At 37.7% G+C, this 20405-nt stretch overlaps 1 protein-coding gene and 1 non-coding gene across 8 annotated transcripts in view; both read right to left on the reverse strand.

The window, feature by feature from the left end:
- Positions 1-20405, reverse strand: part of LOC126969915 (MTOR-associated protein MEAK7) — a 35834-nt gene that overhangs the window by 8447 nt on the left and 6982 nt on the right. For all 7 annotated transcript variants that reach the window (XM_050815546.1, XM_050815543.1, XM_050815545.1 and 4 more), the window contains exons 3-9: positions 13557-13689; positions 12364-12455; positions 8045-8241; positions 5038-5174; positions 3308-3454; positions 2633-2859; positions 877-1062 (exon numbers count right to left, since the gene is read on the reverse strand). In XM_050815546.1, the coding sequence (XP_050671503.1) occupies positions 877-1062; positions 2633-2859; positions 3308-3454; positions 5038-5174; positions 8045-8241; positions 12364-12455; positions 13557-13689 (1119 nt within the window). The remainder of the gene's footprint in view (positions 1-876; positions 1063-2632; positions 2860-3307; positions 3455-5037; positions 5175-8044; positions 8242-12363; positions 12456-13556; positions 13690-20405) is intronic.
- On the reverse strand, positions 17369-17507 carry LOC126970060 (U4 spliceosomal RNA). The gene has a single exon (XR_007730528.1). It is a non-coding gene; the product is annotated as a U4 spliceosomal RNA (small nuclear RNA).

The raw sequence follows: 20405 nt of genomic DNA on the forward strand, positions 1-20405 counted from the left end.
CGCTAAATTCCCAGTCTGTGGTGTCATTAAGAAAATCGTTTATATATATCGTCTATAGTAAACCTTCCCACACAAACGTTTTTTAACAATTCTTTTAAATTTCGTAACACATTTGTTTTGTACATTTTGTGGGATCATATTGTCTTCTACAATACATATACATCGCCCAACAAAAGACTTACTAACTCGACCCAACCGAGTAGTAGGCATAACAAGTATATGTTTGTTCCTCGTGTTAACATTATGAATGTCACAATTTATGAACATACAGAAGGTAACAATAACTATCTGTCAATCTGGAGTCCACTGACAATAAAAAAAAAATAAGTACCTTAAAATTACGATATTATCATACAATACATTTCCTTAAATGTTTGCAATAATAAACCGTGCTTGTAGTTTTACCGAAATTGGTCATTAATGAAGCACTTTTTAAAGTCATGCACACATAAAAACATTCGGGACTTGTAAGCCCACAATAATTCATCATTAAAATGGTGTGAAGTACAAAAACTTATGTTACAGCGTCAAGCTTGACACCTCTTTTTTATTTAACAAATGTGTTACAAAATTTTGACTCCATTGTAAAACATAAAAAATTGTCAAACGGCGTCCCTAACCGCTGTGACGTCACTACACTGCACTTACTGATAGCAGCACGCGTTGCTATGACGTCACGCAAGCATTTCATACCGTATAAAATTTATTATTATTTAATAGATTAACAAATTTCATTTATTTATATACATTACGCAATAACGAAAATTTGCGTGAGGTCAAAACTACTCGCTTTATATATTGAAATAAAAAGTAATATATGATAATCCTTAGCCCCCCCCCCCCTAGCCTCTATCTATCAAAATACCAAAAACTTACCATATCCTTGTCCACACTCGGTTTGTCTCCGACACCCCAGACTTCAATGGATCGTATGTGAAAGTGTGGTTCCTTGCTCAGCCTCTTGTAGCCCTTGTATGTGGAACAAGATTCCGCAGAGGAACCCTCGCCGAAGGGCTCCGCGGGCACCCAGATACCACCAAACTCTAACTGACCACCCATTATCTGCAACATTTGGAAAATACCTTTAATTTTTTATTTAATTACAGCACATACGATAATATTTTCATGATAATTTGTTTGAAGAAATGCTGAACAACGTCGCGCGTATGAAACGACTCACAGCTGATTTGTGTTGTCTTGGAATAATTAAAAATATCAGATTATTTACTAATTTATTATAAACATTTTACAATGTAAAATATAAAGGTGGCTAAAAAAGAATATTAATGATATATTGATAAATTAAGAATTAATTCAATCTCTGGTATACAATAATAATTATACTCTACCCTCCTTAAAATGTGTCACAAATAATAAATTTTTCTTTCTTACTTTTTTCTGAAATATTAATTAGACAATGTCTATTTATTTATTGTTGAAAAATTAACAGCTTTCCTTGAGAGCTCAATAAAATACTAAATTCATCAAGTTTTCAAATTCAAAATAAATTTTGATACTTTTCAATTAAAATTTAAAATGGGGCTAACAAACAAAGCAACCGTGATTATTTTTTTATATTTAAAACATCTGGCAACTATTTACTTGATATTTATTATTAACTAGATTTGGAAAAGGTTTTTTGAAGCTGCCAAGGGCGAAAATATTGCCATGGAGTTTCTACTGTATCTTTACGTATAGCATCGTCGATCAATAATAATGTCTAGGATTGAAGGTAACCCATAAAAGCTGCAAGAGAAATATGGCAACAATTAAACGTGTTTATGGGCGAAACACAGCCTACGTAAGGACGCTGGTGCTGTTTTAAATATGATAAAAATAACACTTCTAGGATGTAAGAGGACATCATTTTCTAATTGTGATAGAAATAATATTTTTTGTCAAGATATTGTAATTGTGAATATTGATAAGCCAAGAAATGATCACACTTTAAGCACACCAAAACAGTTTACCAGTTACCAGGCTCCTCTGCACAGGAAGTCGGCTAGATTATTAGTACCACAACGGCGCCTACTTCTGCCGTGAAGCACTAATGTATAATCATTACTGTGTTTCGGTCTGAAATGCGCCGTAGCTAGTGAAATCATTGGGCAAATGAGACTTAACAGCTTATGTCGAGCGCAGTTGTAGTGCCGCTCAAAGTTTTCAAGAATCCTGAGCGGCACTGCATTGTAATGGGCAGAGCGTATCAATTACCATCAGCTGAACGTCGTGCTCGTCTCGTTGTTATAAAAAAAACACCAAACATCGCGAATTCATCATAGGTATGTGTTATGATGACGAGCACGCACCTGTGATGATTCAGTTGTTGCATGAAAGTATGAGCAGCGGTGATCACCTACCATGAGGGAAACCGTACACTCGCTCAGGCTCCATTCCATAAAAAAATCCTCTGGACCTGCAAGCTTGCTCCTTGTAGCAAAATTTCAAGAAGATGTGCACGTACCGGAAGACGCAGTGTTGGTAGGCCCCCTACAAGATGGACCGACGATCTGGTCAAGATCCGGAATACGTTGGATGAGGGCAGCGCAGGACCGAGCGTCGTGGAAATCTTGGGGGAGGCCTTTGTCCAGCAGTGGACGTCTTCCGGCTGATGATGATGATGTGCACTTACCATACCATTGGGCAGCGTCTTCGTATGATGATTCATGTACTGGTAATGGTCGTTATAGTTCGTTGCAGGGTACATCCTCATCTTGGGCGCGCAGGTGAAGAGGAAGCTGTCATCGACTCCGGTCCAGTTGGGGCTGAAGCTCCAGGACGCGGTGGCGAAGCCCCCGAATATGTATCCGTTGTTGTCTTCTATGATGAGGACTGATGGACCTTGCTCTTGGATGCGACCTGAAGTAGATAAGCCACGCAAGCTCGAATACTATAAATTATTTCATAAGATCAAAGGAATTCGGCCGCTGGAATCAACCCGAACAGCTCCTCTGAGCACTCCCTGTGATAAATGCAGTAGAAGATGCAGAGAGAACCCACATATCTACACAACGCCAAAGAGTCAAGCCGATCGGAGATGACTTCATCGTCGATGATTCGAGCCGCTCTTCGTTGTATGCTGTCAAATGGAAGAAGCTGGTACTGGGGAGCACCCGCCCAGAGGTGAGAACAATACTTCATGTGAGGCCAAATTTGCGCCTTATATAGTTGCGTGCGGCGGCTTATAGTGAAGTAAATTATATACTTATTGTACATTTAATTAACCTTTCAGTATTTCTGCGTACTAAAACCGGCACAGGAACAATGAAGCCCGCTGGTGGTATTGTTTTGTTAAACATTTACTAACCTGCCATAGTGGACCAGGATTCTCCGTGTATATGCGAGGAGAACAGGAACCTCCACTTGTGCTGATACTTCTGCGGCAGCTGACTGTTGATCCACGCGATGTGGGAGAGGTCTATGAACGCCGGGTAGTCAGGCATCGCGTCCAGACCTGCAGAACATATCTATATATATATAATGAAAATGGTGTTTGTTTGAGGCTCAATCACGCCTAAACCACTTATCGTATCGACATGAAACTACCACCATTCGATGCAAAATTTATCCTAGATGGTTTATGGCTACTTATTTTACTTCGTTTATTTATTTCCTTTTAAAATGCGGCCAGCGAAGCGTGTGGGAACGGCTTGTCTATACATAAAAGGGAAAAAAGTTAAATTCGCGCAGTTCGGAAGTCATTTCTGTATCAGAGCCGCTGCGGCTGTTGCGATAGAGCCGCGCTGCTCGGAAATCTAGCTTTCAAAATGACTCGTAGAACACATTCACAAATTGCGCTGTGGATGTAGTATATGTGAACAAGCGAAGGCAATAACTGAATTCCTGTTTTATATATTGTTACCGGAAGTCGCAGTGTTGGTAGGCACCCCACAGGATAGACCAACGATCTGGTCAAGATCGCCGGAATACGTTGGATGAGGGCAGCGCAGGACCGATTGTCGTGGAAATCTTTTGTCCAGCAGTGTACATCTTCCAGCTGATGATGATAATATTGTCACTTGAAGGTGATAAGTTTGTGATTTCTGACTCAAAGAGCGCCCTCGAATATTTGAGGATACCCGATAGCCAGACATTTTAGAACCCATATGCAAAATTAAAAACACAAATAAAACCGTCATTATTCATTGGGTACAATCCCATGTAGAAATCACGGACAACCATATGACCATATCTCAATGAAATTTTGATAAAATTTAAACAGGACTGTATACTAGATTAGAGAACCTCCTCCTTTTTAAAGTCGGTTAGAAAAATAAGCTGACAACCCTATTGCTTCAATGGAATGAAGGCACGTGTAGGCAAGTATTATTATCAACAAGTTTTCATACTGTTACATAATATGTCTACTGTGGCACAGGCAATGCCTAATTTGGGGCAAGATAATTTGTGTAAGTGTGTCAATACTATTATTGTTATTAATTATTAAGGAATTGTTTAAGTTACGGGGGTGACATAGCCATCTCTGACTTAACCCAAAGAAATAATAATTTTGTAAAAGAAAGGTGGCGTTGGAAATTTTATTCCTCAGCAACCACAATAGGTACAGACCCACATAATATATCGTTGGAAAGGTCTTGATGAAAAGCTTAAAATCGTTGAGTTAATTAAAGCTATTTGGGTTCAAACGTTTCTCAAACAGTTACATTGAAATTGCTCGTAAAGAGGGACACAATCTTGAACAGCTGATGGTGACAGGCAAGATAGATGGCAAACGTCCCAGAGGACACAGTCCCACGATCTATGAACATCAACTTTCACAATGCCCTTCGTGAAGCTAAGGATCGCAGCAGACGGAGGAAAATCGTACGGGAGAAACTGGTGTAGGTGGAGTCATGACCCTCAGTAATGAGGAAAACGACTCGAGGAGGAGGTGAACATTGAAGTTGAGGTTTGTTCACCAGGCATGCATACACGGGCAGGAGACACTAGTTTTTTTTATAAAGCAGATGGACTTTTGCAATAAAAACACATATTTTGTAGTTAATTTGCAATGCTGTAGGGCGTCTGTCATGTTACCGTCAGGCGCGGGCAGGAGGGTGACGGGCGCAGGCGGTAGAGGCGAGGGGCTCTCGTCACCGCCTCGCTTGTTGATGCCGTACAGATTCACGAAGACCAGCTCCTCCAGCTGCTTAAACAGTATATTTGTTTGTAGCCTGCAACAGATCTTTCAAAAGTTACTACTGTTCTAAATAGTATTTATTGTACTTATACTAGCGACATAATGGCCGTTTTGGCATATTACTTTCATGAAGTCACACAGATAAAATTACTAGGAAAAAAATATCCATAAATATTTTCACCAGTGAAGGCTCCTTCGCACAAGATGCCATAGATTATAAATACTACAACCGCGCCTATTTCTGCATATGTAATTTTTAAGCATTATTGTGTTTCGGTTTGAACTCAAGGTGACGAGCGCAATTATTGTAGTGGCGCTCAGAATTTTTGGGTTTTTCAAGGATCCTTTCACTGCATTGAAATGGGCAGGGCGTATTAATTACCATCAGCTGAACGTCCTGCTCGTCACGTCGGTTATTTTGGCTAAAAATACAGTTTTTTTTTTTTTCAAAAAAAATTTACGAAACTTTATAAGCACACAATAATTGTCAATAATATTCTTAAACCTATTGGATCGGTATCGGTTATCGGTTATGGTATCGGTATGAGAGGAGTGACAACATGAGCAACCTGTGCACCCGATGGTGAATCAGCCTGGCTATAACAATTCAAACATTTTTATTCAAAATTGAATATGAAATCACTTTTTGAAAGGCAAAAACTATCACCCATTCGAAAAAGTATGCCTCAGACTTAAGAAGAACGGGCACAAGAAACTCAGCGGGCTTCTTCTTTTTTATATATAACTAGGTGACCCAGCAAACGTTGTATTGCCGATATTAAAATCGCGATACAAAAGTAACTGTTGATCGTAGTAGGATGAAAATTTGATGTTGTATGTATTTTTTAATGCTGACTCACAATCAAACAAATTTAAAAAAAAATGTCAATGTCAAAAAATTTCGTGTGGACCACCACCCTTAACACTTAGGGGGATGAAAAATAGACGTTGTCTGATTCTCAGACCTACCCAATATGCACTCAAAATTTCATGAGAATCGGTCAAGCCGTTTCGGAGGAGTTCAATGTTTAAAATCATGACATGAGAATTTTATATATTAGATAAAATTTCGATACAATCAAATTTAAAATTTATATAGCCTGACGGCGGTCGCTCCATTTCCAATTTCATTGCGATACCGCTCAGGGTTCTTGAAAAACTCAAAATTGCAACTGCATTCGTCACAATAGGACATGACTACTATGAGACGACGTCACTATGAGAGATCACTTTTTCACTAATAATTAGGGTTTCAAGTCAATAGGGTAAGGACATGATCATAAAAGTCAAATATATTTTTCAGTAAAATTTATTATTATATACTACTAGCTGACCCAACAGACGTCGTTCTGTGGATAATAAAAAAATACTGTATGTACTAAATTATGTATTTGTCCAATAATTTTTCATAACATCAAGAATTATTTCCTAAAAAATGCTCCCTGTTGTTACAATGAAATTGTTTCACAGCAGAACTGTCAAACCGTGCGTCAATAAATACTCTCACAGAAAATATGTCCATACAAAACAAATATTGGAATTAAAAATAATTAAGTCCCAAATCGAAATAAAAACTATCCTATCTCTCAAGTCGGACTAAACTGCTCTCCATGAAGTAATCCCCATTAAAATCCGTTCATTAGTTTAGGAGTCCATCGCGGACAAACAACGTGTCACGTAATCTATACTAATATGTTTGTTTGTTTGTTTGAACGCGCTAATCTCTGGTACTACTGGTCCGATTTGAATGATTCTTTCAGTGTTGGGTAGTCCATTTATCGAGGAAGGCTATAGGCTATGTTTTTTCAAAATTAGGTATCCGTAATAAAATTGCTATTTTGTAACACAAGGTGTAAAATCGAAAACATATTTTTGCGTGCGCTGCAAAAACTATTGACAATAGAACAAAATGATGTACAGGCTATAATATAGGCAATATTTTATTACTTATAAAACTATCGCGTGAATTATACTTTATATGGCAAAACAACGTTTGCCGGGTCAGCTAGTTTATATATATTAAGATTATTATCAAAACATATATAATAATACTTACATGTTGTTGATATATAAATTTTATTTTTAGTAGTAAATATTTTTTATAAAGTTTAATAATTTCTGTGAAAATAAAATATTTGAGAAGCGATGCCATTGGCCAGTATAATAATAATGGTGCTAAATTTTTTAACCAACCCTTGTTGTTTGTTTGTTGTTATGGACTATGACGTCATTGTTTGTAAAACGTTCGAGTCGGTTAGCTATTTCAAAAAGTCTTTTGAGCACTGAGTTATTATTTTTATATTCATAAATATACTTAAATTAGTACATATTTATAAGCCTTTAATACTTTTCCGGAAGACAAAGTCTTGGTAGGCCCCCCACAAGATAACGTTTTTGTTTCACGGTGTTCATATTATCAGTGGAAGGCACAGGAAGCCGGCTAGATTATGGGTACCACAACGGCGTCTATTTCTGCCGTGAAGCAGTAATGTGTAACCATTACTGTGTTTCGGTCTGAAGGGTGCCGTAGCTAGTGAAATTATTGGGCAAATGAGACTTAACATCTTATGTCTCAAGGTGACGAGCGCAATTGTAGTGCCGCTCAGAATTTTAGGTGTTTCAAGAATCCTGAGCGGCACTGCGTTGTAATAAGTAGTATCAATTACTATCAGCTGAACGTACTGCTCGACACGTCGGTTATTTTCGCTCAAAAAATAGTTTAGTTACCGGAAGACGCAGTATTGGTAGGCCAAGATGGACTGACGATCTAGTCAAGATCGCCGGAACAGTTGGGATGAGGGCAGCGCAGGACCGATCGTCATGGCAATCTTTGGGGAGGCCTTTGTCCAGCAGTGGGCGTCTTCCGGTTGAAATGATGATGAAGCCTTTCATAGGTCTGCTTACCATTTGGAAAGCTGCGATGAGGTACAATGATGGGGGGGCGAGTCCGGGTCTCCCCCCGCCGTGGCTGCGATTGCTTCACCCAGCGCCTGCACATGACCCGCGTCCACTCGGAACCCCTTGTCCAGCCATGTCTTGACGCGTTTGGACGTCGACGACTTAACTATTTTCATGTAAGTGGCTGCTATGCTTTCGCAGTACTGAAAAAATATTTTAATATCATTTATTATTATATTTTAATATAAAGGGGGGTAAACGGGCAAGAGGCTCACGTGGAGTGTTGAGGCATACGCTCATGAACATCAGCAACACCAGGGAGTAAGATATTTAAAAATTACCAAAAACAATTGGTTTATCGGTAACCATTACAAAAAAAAAGATAGTGTCAATAAATTATCCCACGAAATAATAAAAGTACCTACAGTTCGTCCTATTTCATTAAAAAACTAGTGTAGCCGGTATAGCCTACGTTGTGTTCACCAAATCCCTACGACACATGTTTCACGTCTTCACAAACCACCTTCAGGCTCACCCACGAGGAAGCTGTTGACTCGGCTTCGTCATTTTGTGAAACTTACCGCAATTAACACTAAAGATTTTTACTGATAATATTTTACTGAGCGAAGCTGAGCGGAGCTCCCACCGGGTGACTCCAATCGATTTCTGTGTGAAATTGTTACTCGGCCATTTCTGGAGCGACTTTAAAAAAAATTGAACTCATATCGATACAATAAAATTTAAAATTTATATAGCCTGACGGCGGTCGCTCCATTCCCAATTTCAATGCAATGCCGCTCAGTTGTTGAAAAACTCAAAATTGCAACTGCATTCGTCACCATGAGACGACGTAACTATGAGAGATCACTTTTTCACTAATAATTAACGTTTCAAGTCAATAGGGTATGCACATGATCATACAAGAAACCGGCTGGGTACTACAACGGCGTCTATTTCTGCCGTGAAGCAGTTATGTGTAAACATTAGTGTCGAAATTTTCTAGGTTATTGACGAGACAGAATTTTGATTTTCAACTTCATTCAATTATTGAAACATGACTTACAATTTATTCTAAATTAGCACGCGCTATTTATATTTATTTAAAAATTGCGCCAAATCACAATAAGTTTAAATTGAAAGACATAAAGCACATAGCTACCGGCCCATCACTCTTCTGGCGACCCAGTCTAAGATATTCGAATCTCTCCTGCTGTCACTCCTAAGACCCTACATAGAGCTTAGGGAAGAACAGTTTGGATTCCGCGCTGAACACAGCACCACGCTCCAGCTGTCCAGGGTACTGCACACCCTCACCGCTTCTCTCAACAAAAGAGAGAAAGCTGTGGCAGTATTCCTGGACATGGAGAAGGCGTTCGACCGTGTTTGGCATACTGGACTCGTGCACAAGTTAGCTGCAACCTCGACACCTCCCCGCCTGGTGAGGATAGTCGCCAACTTCCTTGAAAACCGTCGGTTTCGAGTAAGGGTAGACGATGCCATTTCAGCTTCCAAGATTATCTCTGCTGGCGTACCGCAGGGGAGCTGTCTCTCTCCCCTGCTGTACGCAAAATACACAAATGACATCCCGCTCGAACCGTCGGCGACTCTGGCGCTATATGCAGATGACGCGGCGTATATTACATCGTCACTCAACCTAACGCACGCCGCCGTGAAGATGCAGCGCCAGCTGGACACCCTGCCAGAATGGCTCAAGAAGTGGCGGCTATCGGTGAACGTTGGCAAAACCCAGGCGCTCGCGACTGGGAGTGTGCACACTGGCCAGCATAGGTTGCAGCTAAACGGACAGGACATTTCGTGGTCCCCGACGGTAAAGTACCTCGGGGTCACCATCGACCGCCGGCTCAACATGAACGAGCACGTCACGAAGACCATCGCGTCGACAAACGTCGCGATGGCCTTACTTCGTCCAGTGCTCTCCTCAAGCCTCCCTCTGAGGGTGAAGGTCTTGGTGTACAAGACCCACCTACGCAGCCGACTCACGTACGCCGCGCCTGCATGGTACGCGCTCGTGAATCTAACTAACCGGAAAAGGTTGCAAACCGTGCAGAACAAGATCCTCCGCCGCATCACGGGCGCACCATGGTACGTGAGGAACCAAACAATCCAGAGGGACCTAAGAGTCGAGGGCTTGGACGACTTCACTCGTCGTCTCGCCGTCAACATGTTCGCGCGTGCCGACTCGTCCGATCTCCATCATCTGCGAGATCTGGCCCCCTGGCACGCGCGGCCACCTGACAGCCGCCGCTACCCGCGTGATCTCGTGCGGGACGAGGATGTAGAGTGACGTGTTTGCGCGCGGCTCGGCTGATCGCCCTCCCTCTTCTTCGGGGCTGATCGTCAAGGCCCGCGCAAACCGGCAACAATCACCGGACCTCAGCTGAGGGAACAGGCGCTCCCTCAGCTCCAAAAAGACGACCACAAAGGGGGGGGCGCTCTCCCAACCATACCATAAATTAAAGAAGACGACCGCAGAGAGCAACGACTCTCACCCCCAATGACCCGCCCGTTTCAACGGGCGGCGAGTGATCCTTGCTGCAGGGGACGAAAAGTCCTGATCAGCATTCCCCCACCGCGCCCATGTGGGCGCGGCGAGAGAAGACCACGAAGTAATTGAAAGACTGCTATCCTTTGATCATTTTCGAATGTTCATGATCAATAAGCATCAATCAATTTACCTCACTTCGCTCAAGTATACGCCGCCGCAGCGAAGCGTTACGACGAACGACTGCGGCATCGTAGTATAATATGCATTTCAACAAAGTAACAAATTCTATTTAATTTACGCTGCAAATATTTACCCCCTTATTCATAATGGTCCGCTAACTTTATACAGCCGCTTAGGAGTGTTTTTTCTCATTCTGACTTAGGTCAATAGAAGAAGACAGGAGTGAGAATTAGCAATGCTTTAAGTTAGCAGACTATTATGAATAAGGGGGTTAGCGATTAGTATAAAGAGCGAACGCGTCACCTTAGTCAGGCCCCACACCAGGCATACATTTGTTATTTACGTAGCCACAATCGTTGCGCTACAATTGTATGTGCTACAAATGTATTGTAAATGCGCACATCGGAAGCACAGTTGTAGCGTGGCACCGCTTTGAGAATGTCGACATCATCGTCTGATGACGAAGATTTCTTGATGTGGCAATTAATGAGAAAAAAAAGACGTTATTGGGTTCATCCGTTTAATCTAGGTAGGTAGGTAGGTACTTACTCTTTTCATTGAATTTTTCGCCAGTCTTAGTCCAAATAATTTCTGTAATCCGTCTGTTACTATAATTATTGAGCGTGTGATTGTATAATACAGGGTTTTTTTCAACCTCTGCAATAAACTCAACGTAAAATTCAATGTTGTCTTTCATTTTTGCAAACCAACGCGACACAAAAAACGAACGTGTTGGATCTTGAATTCGTGTAGCGCGGAAAACGTCTCGCTACAAAGTGCGCCCGCCACAAATGTTTGCTCGGTGTGCGTGCTCACGTACAAATGTATGGGGGCGTTAAATGTGGCGCTACACGTATCGAGTTACAAATGTATGCCTGGTGTGCCGCCCGGCTTATATCGCCTTAGATCACCGATTCCTTTACAACACAAGATATCGAGTGCTATCGGCCTATAAGGTGGCTATGCTCGCTTGTTTCGAATCCCTCATCAAACTTCGAGCTCACTCTGAAGCTCTCAGGCGCACCTGTTTACTGTTTTGCTGTTAAGGGCTCCTTCATAGGTCTTGGTATTCAATTTTACAATGAAATACCAGACAGTGGACTAGGAATCATTGAGTACAAATTCAAGAAATATATTAAAGCTTCTTTTATGAAGAAGGCTTACCATAGTAGAGTAGATTATATAGAGGATAATGATGAATAAAAAAAATTAAAAATTGTCTGGTTCTGCGCAGGCGACCTAAAACTGAGATTATGATTTAAAAGATGGGCTGAGAGTTTCTTTTCAGTTCTTCTCCCCATGTCATAGCTCCTTTACGAACTGATGTATCTTCATGACGTTTGCCAAGTGTTGTTGCAATATGTTATGTTATTTTCACTCATTATGGTTAATAAATATTATTCTATTCCACACAGATACATTCCGCATTCACCACTCCGAGAACCTATTTGAAGTAGCTGCGCAATTACTCGCGGCAACTTCAGACTAAACTAAAAGTTTAGCGAGGGAAACACCTTTAACGACCTTTCTATGGACTCAATACTGCCTAAGGAAGTTTATTCCACACTTTGGACGTCACACATCGAAATGGTGGGGATCATAGTTTAGTTTGTGGCTTGTGGTGCACTATAGTACGTACCTCTTTCAGCAGCTGAAACGGTAGCTCGACATCTTCATTGAAATCCATTCCCAGACAATTGTATGTCACCGTCAATCTTTCTTCTATTGTGCCTGCAGGCATATTTGATCGATAAAAGCAGATACTCATAGAGACGCTATACTCTTCGAATTAAAAGAAATAACACGATGTGTCATAGCTATTGGCATACTACATAATAAAGTATAGTAAAGCTATTAAGACAAAAAGTCACACATCATTACTTTTATACTGAAGAGGTTGAAAGATAACGAAAATATACAGAAACGGATATTTTACTTATAGAGTTGCTAATACCGAGCGAATAAGAAGCAAATATAAAAGCTAATATGACAAAAAACTGATCTATCATTTTTACATTAAGAGGTTAAAAGATAATTGAAATATGCCGAAAAAGATATTATGGGGATGCTATACTCGATGAAAAAGAAGTAAAATCAAGACTTATCATTAAAGCTAAAACGACAAAAACTGATCTTATATCATTTTTACATGAAGAGGTTAAAATATAACAGAAATATACCGAAAAAGATATTATATGTACTTATGGCGATGCTATACTCGGTGAATAAGAAGTAAAATCATGACTAATCATGAAAGCTAATGCGACAAAAACTGATCTTATATCATTTTTACATTAAAAGGGTAAAAGATAATAGAAATATACCGAAAAAGATATTATATGTACTTATGGCGATGCTATACTCGGTGAATAAGAAGTAAAATCATGACTAATCATGAAAGCTAATGCGACGAAAACTGATCTTATATCATTTTTACATTAAAAGGGTAAAAGATAATAGAAATATACCGAAAAAGATATTATATGTACTTATGGCGATGCTATACTCGGTGAATAAGAAGTAAAATCATGACTTATCATCAAAGCTAATGCGACAAAAATTGACCTTATATCATTTTTACATTTTAATAAAAGGGTAAAAGATAACAGAAATATACCGAAAAAGATTTTATAGATAAGTATCTATCCCCATAAGTATGGGGATGCTATACTCGGTGAATAACAAGTAAAATCATGACTAATAATCACAGCTAATAAGGCAAAAACTGGCTCGAATTTTTGAAAGTACTTGCCCTACATCCTGTATTATGATGTATCTAGGATTATATTAATGTCCAATAAGTAACCGATGACAGTGGAATTAGTTACATACCTCGCACATTATACACGTAAAGTTCCGCGAACCGGTTGAAGTCAACTGTAGTCAACTTATCCGCTCCAGAGCCGAACAGGTAATTTGACAGGTACTGGGCCAGCCTCGGATCTATTTGTGGGCTCCAGAATTTCTGAAATATATATAAAATCACGATAAATTTGTTTTTAATGAACTCTACTAAAATTAAATTAGGCTGTAACATCACTTATTGAAAGTCAAAAACTACGACCTATTACAAAACGAATGCCTCAGACCTGAGAAGAATGGGCGCAACAAATTCAGCGAGCTGAGAACGGTCGCTTCACTCCCTGTCTGTGGTATCATTAAGAAAGTCATTTATGTTATAGTAACCTTTATTTACCATACAAACGTTTATTAATAATTCTTTTGATTATCGTAATACTTTTGTTTTCTAACATTTTCTGAGATCTTGTTGTAAATGCTATACAATATACATCACACATACAAAAGGAACAACCGTCTTACTGGAACGCGTAGTTTATTCTAAGTAGACCATTTGGTCTTACTTCAACAGTTCAATAAAATCGTGTCTACTTTTCCAAACAAGCTCATTAAAACTTTCTATTCGTGACTGTCCCTTTTCATACACCTCTGAAGCGATATTAAAATACAACTCCATTCACATGCACTGCAAACAAGAGATGGAAAACAGTGGACCCGAATCACAATGATATAAGTTGAGATATAATAAAATAACTGCCATATCTTTTAATATCTTAAGAATTCTTATTACTTATGGGAAAAAACACTATATATAACATAATATCATAATTTAATTTTGATAGATGAAAATGTCCTATTCCAGCGTATAAACGTTGCACTGGTCATAATGTAGGCGATAATATTGAATTATGCATGGGGTGTAAAAGCAACACCAACTTCGTAATATTAATTGACGAGAAAATTCGAGCAACATTCTAACATGCAGAATAAGCAGCAGTATTTTGTTATAGACGAATAGGATAATCATGGCTGTGTTTGTATACGGGTCACCAGATGGTATGTAAGCTCTCCTGTTACGCTAGAGGAATCACATTACCGAACTCATAAAACGTCGAAAACCGAAAACAGTTACGAGGCGGCCCAGGATCGACCCAGACGCTCCATGGTAACAGTCAACGGTACTACCTAATTCACCACCAACGCTTCTTAATTAATTATTGAAGTGTAAAACTTCTTTAGCCGCGATGGACAGAATTTAATAAAAAAAAACTATTTATTTTAGACTGTTGGCCCATAAGTGATAGTATTTCTTAGAAACTAATATGTTAGTATATCATTTTTTGGTAGGGGGAAAATCTTATGGGTTCGCGTCATCGAAATGCTTAAAGCAGTATATCTGTAGCTATACAGCTGCCGTATTGTGCAACATTAGTGCTGTGTATATCTTATAAGTGTAATTGAATGGATTTAGTAAAATGTTCAATGTGTATTTTATACTGGGCATTGTTGAAATAGTGTTTTTGTTTGATTAAAATATTATTGACAATAAGTTTTAAAAATAAATTGAATTTAATAATTTAATTGTATTTAAACACTAACAAAATTTTATTTTAATAATAAAAGTTCTATGCTTTCACTTCTATCGGCAGTCTCTACGACTGCCATTTTTTTTCGTGTTTCGGCTCTTGTAATATTTTTTTATCTACACCCATGCTTTAAAACCTCTATTAAAGATTCTGAAACAGTTAGCTTATTGCCAACATTAAAACACCCAATGTCCTATTATCCATTAAATCATCCAAACGAGTGTTGTAATGTTGTACTGAATTTTATAACAACACTATTATGTTTTTTTTTCAATCCCTTCATGCGCAAAGAGTTTCAACAGACAGCCACATTCTTATTGCTCGATGCGTGGTATCTGTATGAATTACAAAAAAAGAACATTTTCGTTTACGCACGTTCCACACTACCAGAACGCCGTAAAAAAGTAGGTTATTCGAATCCCCGCCATTTTTCTTCGATGTTTTTATTGTTTTGTTTACAAAAAATGAGCGATTCATCTTAAAGTTTAAACGCTGCAAAAGAACATTTTAATTTTAATTATTGCGCCATACAAAATGTAAATTACTACTAAAATAAATAATTGTTTCAATACTTAGTTTATATGTATATAATCAGTAATGAATGATATTAGGTTACTACTAGGACTGGTGTTTTAGTGTTAGCAGTAAGCTGTTTCAGAATCTTTTAGAGGATTCATATTCTGGGTGTGGATAAAGTCTTGTATGCAACTGTTGATAATTAGGTATTAAAACACTCATGTGATACTATTCTAACCCACATTCGTTTTTAATACCCCTTATTACACAACAGTTGCATAAATAACTAATAAATTATGGTCAGAAAAGTTTTAATACAGTTTAGGGTAGGCATGTTTCACTGCGACCACTGTGATCTATTGTGATAGCCACTGTTAAATAAAGCTCACTGCTTGATTGATTCTTTTTCTAAATCTTATTAAATCTTTTGCAGCAATCTAACGATACTTAAGCGGTTTAAATTGGACTTCCCAAAAAGATGCTAATTGTACGAGGACCACTTTCAGGGAGGATGTTTAATAATACCACTACAATTTACAAGTGGGAGGCTCCTTTGCACAGGATGCCGGCTAGATTATGGGTACCACAACGGCGCCTATTTCTACCCTGAAGCAGTAATGTGTAAGCATTACTGTGTTTCGGTTTGAAGGGCGCCGTAGCTAGTGAAATTACTGGGCAAATGAGACTTAACACATTATGTCTCAAGGTGACGAGCGCAGTTAGGGTTTTTTCAAGAATCCTGAGCGGCATTGCATTGTAATGGGCAGGACGTATCAATTACTATCAGCTGAACGTCCTGGTCGTCTCCTCCCTTATTTTCATATAAAAAAAATAAGAAGGGTTTCATCTGCACTATTACAGAATCTACACGCTCTGCAATATCTGACACCTAGGATCGAGAGATGCATATTTAATCTGCAGTGCCAGTAATGATTGTAATATATAGAATAAATATAAAAAAATACTGATCACAACACTCGTTTGCCCCCCAGCTCCATAAATAGGTGGCTGGCATCAGCTTCACCTCATTTAATTTGATGATCTTCTTCAAACAAACAAAATTATGAACACGTCCGTTTAATATTTCATTTCGCCACTAAATATTTACATTCGCGGCGTGGCTTTCGTCAATCAGTCTTTAATAATAAATCGATGATGCACACATAGTCTAAGCTCGAGGCCACGAAAAAAGCGATACCTATACTTCTTTAACATTAAGAGTGCGTTATATTTCGTACTAGCTGACCCGGCAAACGTTGTTTTGCCATATAAATTATTTTTAGAGTTACAACGTTTCTTGGTCATGCAACATTACTTTATTTTTCTAAAATAAACGTGTCTTAAGTTACTCCTTATTACATCAGCTACCTGCCAATAAAAGTCCCGTCAAAATCAGTCCAGCCATTTCAGAGATTAGCCGGAACAAACAGACAGACAAAAATTGTAAAAAAAAATATTTTAGTGTATGTACCGTATATTATATATTCATGTCCATCTAGTAAAAAACGGTTATTTCAATATTACAAACAGACACTCCAATTTTATTTATATGTAAAGATTATTCTGCGGAAATCGAAGTAGTACAAATATTCAAAATACAATTGAAGTGTCTCTTTTTGGAAGAATCAAAAGAACAACTTTTTTGAGTTAACAATATTTATTATTACTACATAATATGTATATACTATTAACATACTAATACTTGCCACTTGGCGTCATGATAGGATTTTATAGATTTTTAAGGCCATTACAGCCGTTCAAAAATTGCCATCGCGGACGGTATTTCACATCCACGCGGCGGGGTATTGGTAAAGTTTTCAACTAGCAATAATCGCACCTCGGATTAACCTCATTGGTTACGATATTGCCTCTGCGCAAAGTTAATTATAACATGAATGAAGTGATGTCGTCATGTTATGTGTAAAAATAGTTATACCGCATTCTAACAGACTGCTAGCGCCATCTACCGCTTTCGTGGAAAAATAACTAGTTGCCAGAGGTACTCGTTCCAGATTTATCATAGATAAAACCTGAGAAGTATAACTCAAACTCAAATATTTTATAATAATGCTAGTTATAAACGCTACTTATAAATATAAATACTAAAGTTATGCATTTTACTATATACCACCACTTAGAAAAAGTTTAGCTGAGTAATGAAGCGAAGAAGTGGAGCGAAACTTCACTGCCACTCTTTTAAATAATTTTATGCTGAACATGATTTTTTTTTAATTTATACTTAAAAAAAGAATATAATTTATTTGGATTCTAACCGACATTTTCAAACTAAAGTACAACCTAACTATATTAACCTACACACACAGATTCCTGCCCTTGTAATTTTAAAATGACGGATAGTTAAATTCAAGTGTTTAGAATTAGATACCTATATACACTTCAGGTGCCCGTACGGTCGTTTATACTCCTCTTTCATATAAAAAAAATATTGTTTGATGAAATAACTAATAATAGTTAAGAAAATTAAACTAAGTACATGAAAAATACGAATAAGGGTTTAGGAACTATTGCAACTGTTTCGTTAATAATACCTACGTAGCCATATTATGAGATATATACATATATATATGTATATAAAATTCTCATGTCGCGGTGTTTGTAGTTAAACTCCTTTGAAACGGCTTGACCGATTCTCATGAAATTTTGATTGCATATTGGGTAGGTCTGAGAATCGGACAACATCTATTTTTCATCTCCCTAAATGTTAAGGGTGGTCCACGCCAATTTTTTTTTTTAATTTTTTTGAATTTTTTTTTAAATTTGTTTGATTATGAGTCAGCATTAAAAAATACATGCAACTTCAAATTTTCAACCATCTACGATCAACAGTTACTTTTGTATCGCGATTTTAATATCGGCAATACAACGTTTGCTGGGTCAGTTAGTAGGATATAATATTAAAGGTAATCCTACTAATATTTTGTATGTCTGGATGTATGTTTGAACTTCTTTAACGCAAAATCTACTGAATAGATTTTGAGGAAACTTTACAATAATATAGCTTACACACCAGAATAACAAATAGGCTATAATTTATAAAACTATAGTGTGAATTATACAAAATATAATAGAAGTGTGATTGTTACTAATGAATACAACTAGCGCCATCTCTTATCAACTAGATCAATACAATTTATTTGGCAAAACAATGTTTGCCGGGTCAGCTAGTTTATCATAATTTAAGGGTGTCGTGGCAAAAGGTTTACAACCATACTAAGTGACTGACAATGGACGACCTTATTTCTTATATAATTCCAAATAAAATATAACAGCTCATGTTTTGTATGTTCTTTAACGATTCGTAAAATACCTTTCCAAACTTTCAAAGCCACTGATCCAAACTTCATAGTCGGGGACTATTTTCACCTGTATTAGGGACATACACAAAGACAATTTAAGCTTTTATAAAATAAAAGTCTGAACTCTGACTGCCGTGGGCTTTTGCTATATAAAGCATGTTGGTTTATACTTGAAGAAATACAATATATGGATATTCGCCCACATATACCTACATTTCACGATCATGGGGTTGTATTAATAAAGGAACCATGACAAGAATAAAATATCATTATTGAATGAAGGTTTGATGCAAATGTAAGAAAGATCTCCGGTAATTATGTCAACTTCTCACGCGCTCTTCACGAATAAAACATTATAGAACGATTTCTCGACTAAATAATCACAATTACAATATGTATGTTACGGACTAGTAAAAAAAGAAGACGCCGTTATATTAGCAAGTGAAGCACCTTTATGTTAGTGTGTGTGCGGTTACGGGGTGTAAGAGATGTATGTATGTATAGCGAAAAAAATTGTTACAATCCGAAATTAAGAAACTCCGACCCATTCTGTATTCTGAAAGTGTGATTTCTACCATTTCTAAAGCGCGTTGGTTCGCTGAATTTTTTTTTAAATAATTACTTTTTTTCAATATTGACATTTGACACGCATAAATTATCTTTCCTCAAATTAGGCTTAGCCTGTGCTATGGGTGCAAGACAACGATATAATTATGTAATACCATATTATACTTACTTAAACATACATACATACGTTTAAAAAAAAGACTCGGAAACAATCGGAAATATGAATGATATTAATTAAAGTTTGCACCTATCGGAACTAATCGAACCCGGGACCCCTAGCTCAGTACTACACTAAACACTTATAAGATCGATGCTCAAAAACGATGAGCTTGAAACTCGATAAAGTATGATGCATCCAATATACAATAATTTATATTTGTACAGCTTATTAAGTATTTATTACTTTTTATGAAATAATTATATTATTTAAGCACGATTTTTATATTGTATGCAACAGCTTACAAACTAATTTGTTATGTAAATTAGAGCCATTGTAAAATACTCTATTTGATTGAAAAGAGTGGCCGTTGAGTTTATTGTATGTTCTTCTCACAAGCTCACCTTTTTGCGAACATATGATAAATTCAGTAATTTAAAAGAAATACTTAGTGAAAATTCAAAAGCGCTTATTTAAGCCTAATTAATGGAAGTTTAAATGACTTTGAATAGTGAATTCTTGCTAGATCGGTATTGCAACAAAAAAATCAAAATAGTAAGTCATTTATTAGTATAAGATATATTATTAGTATATACCGGGCGTCTTCTATAGGGCAAAGCAGTAGCACTTCCTTCAGGTACTTAGCGAATGAAATAGGTGTGGTGGTAGTAGTGGCCCGGCAAATATAAACACAGTAGGTAGCATTAATCAAACAATAGGCACGTGCTACGTCCTGTTG

The sequence above is a fragment of the Leptidea sinapis genome, chromosome 19, assembly GCF_905404315.1.
Source record: "Leptidea sinapis chromosome 19, ilLepSina1.1, whole genome shotgun sequence".
NCBI lineage: Eukaryota > Metazoa > Arthropoda > Insecta > Lepidoptera > Pieridae > Leptidea > Leptidea sinapis.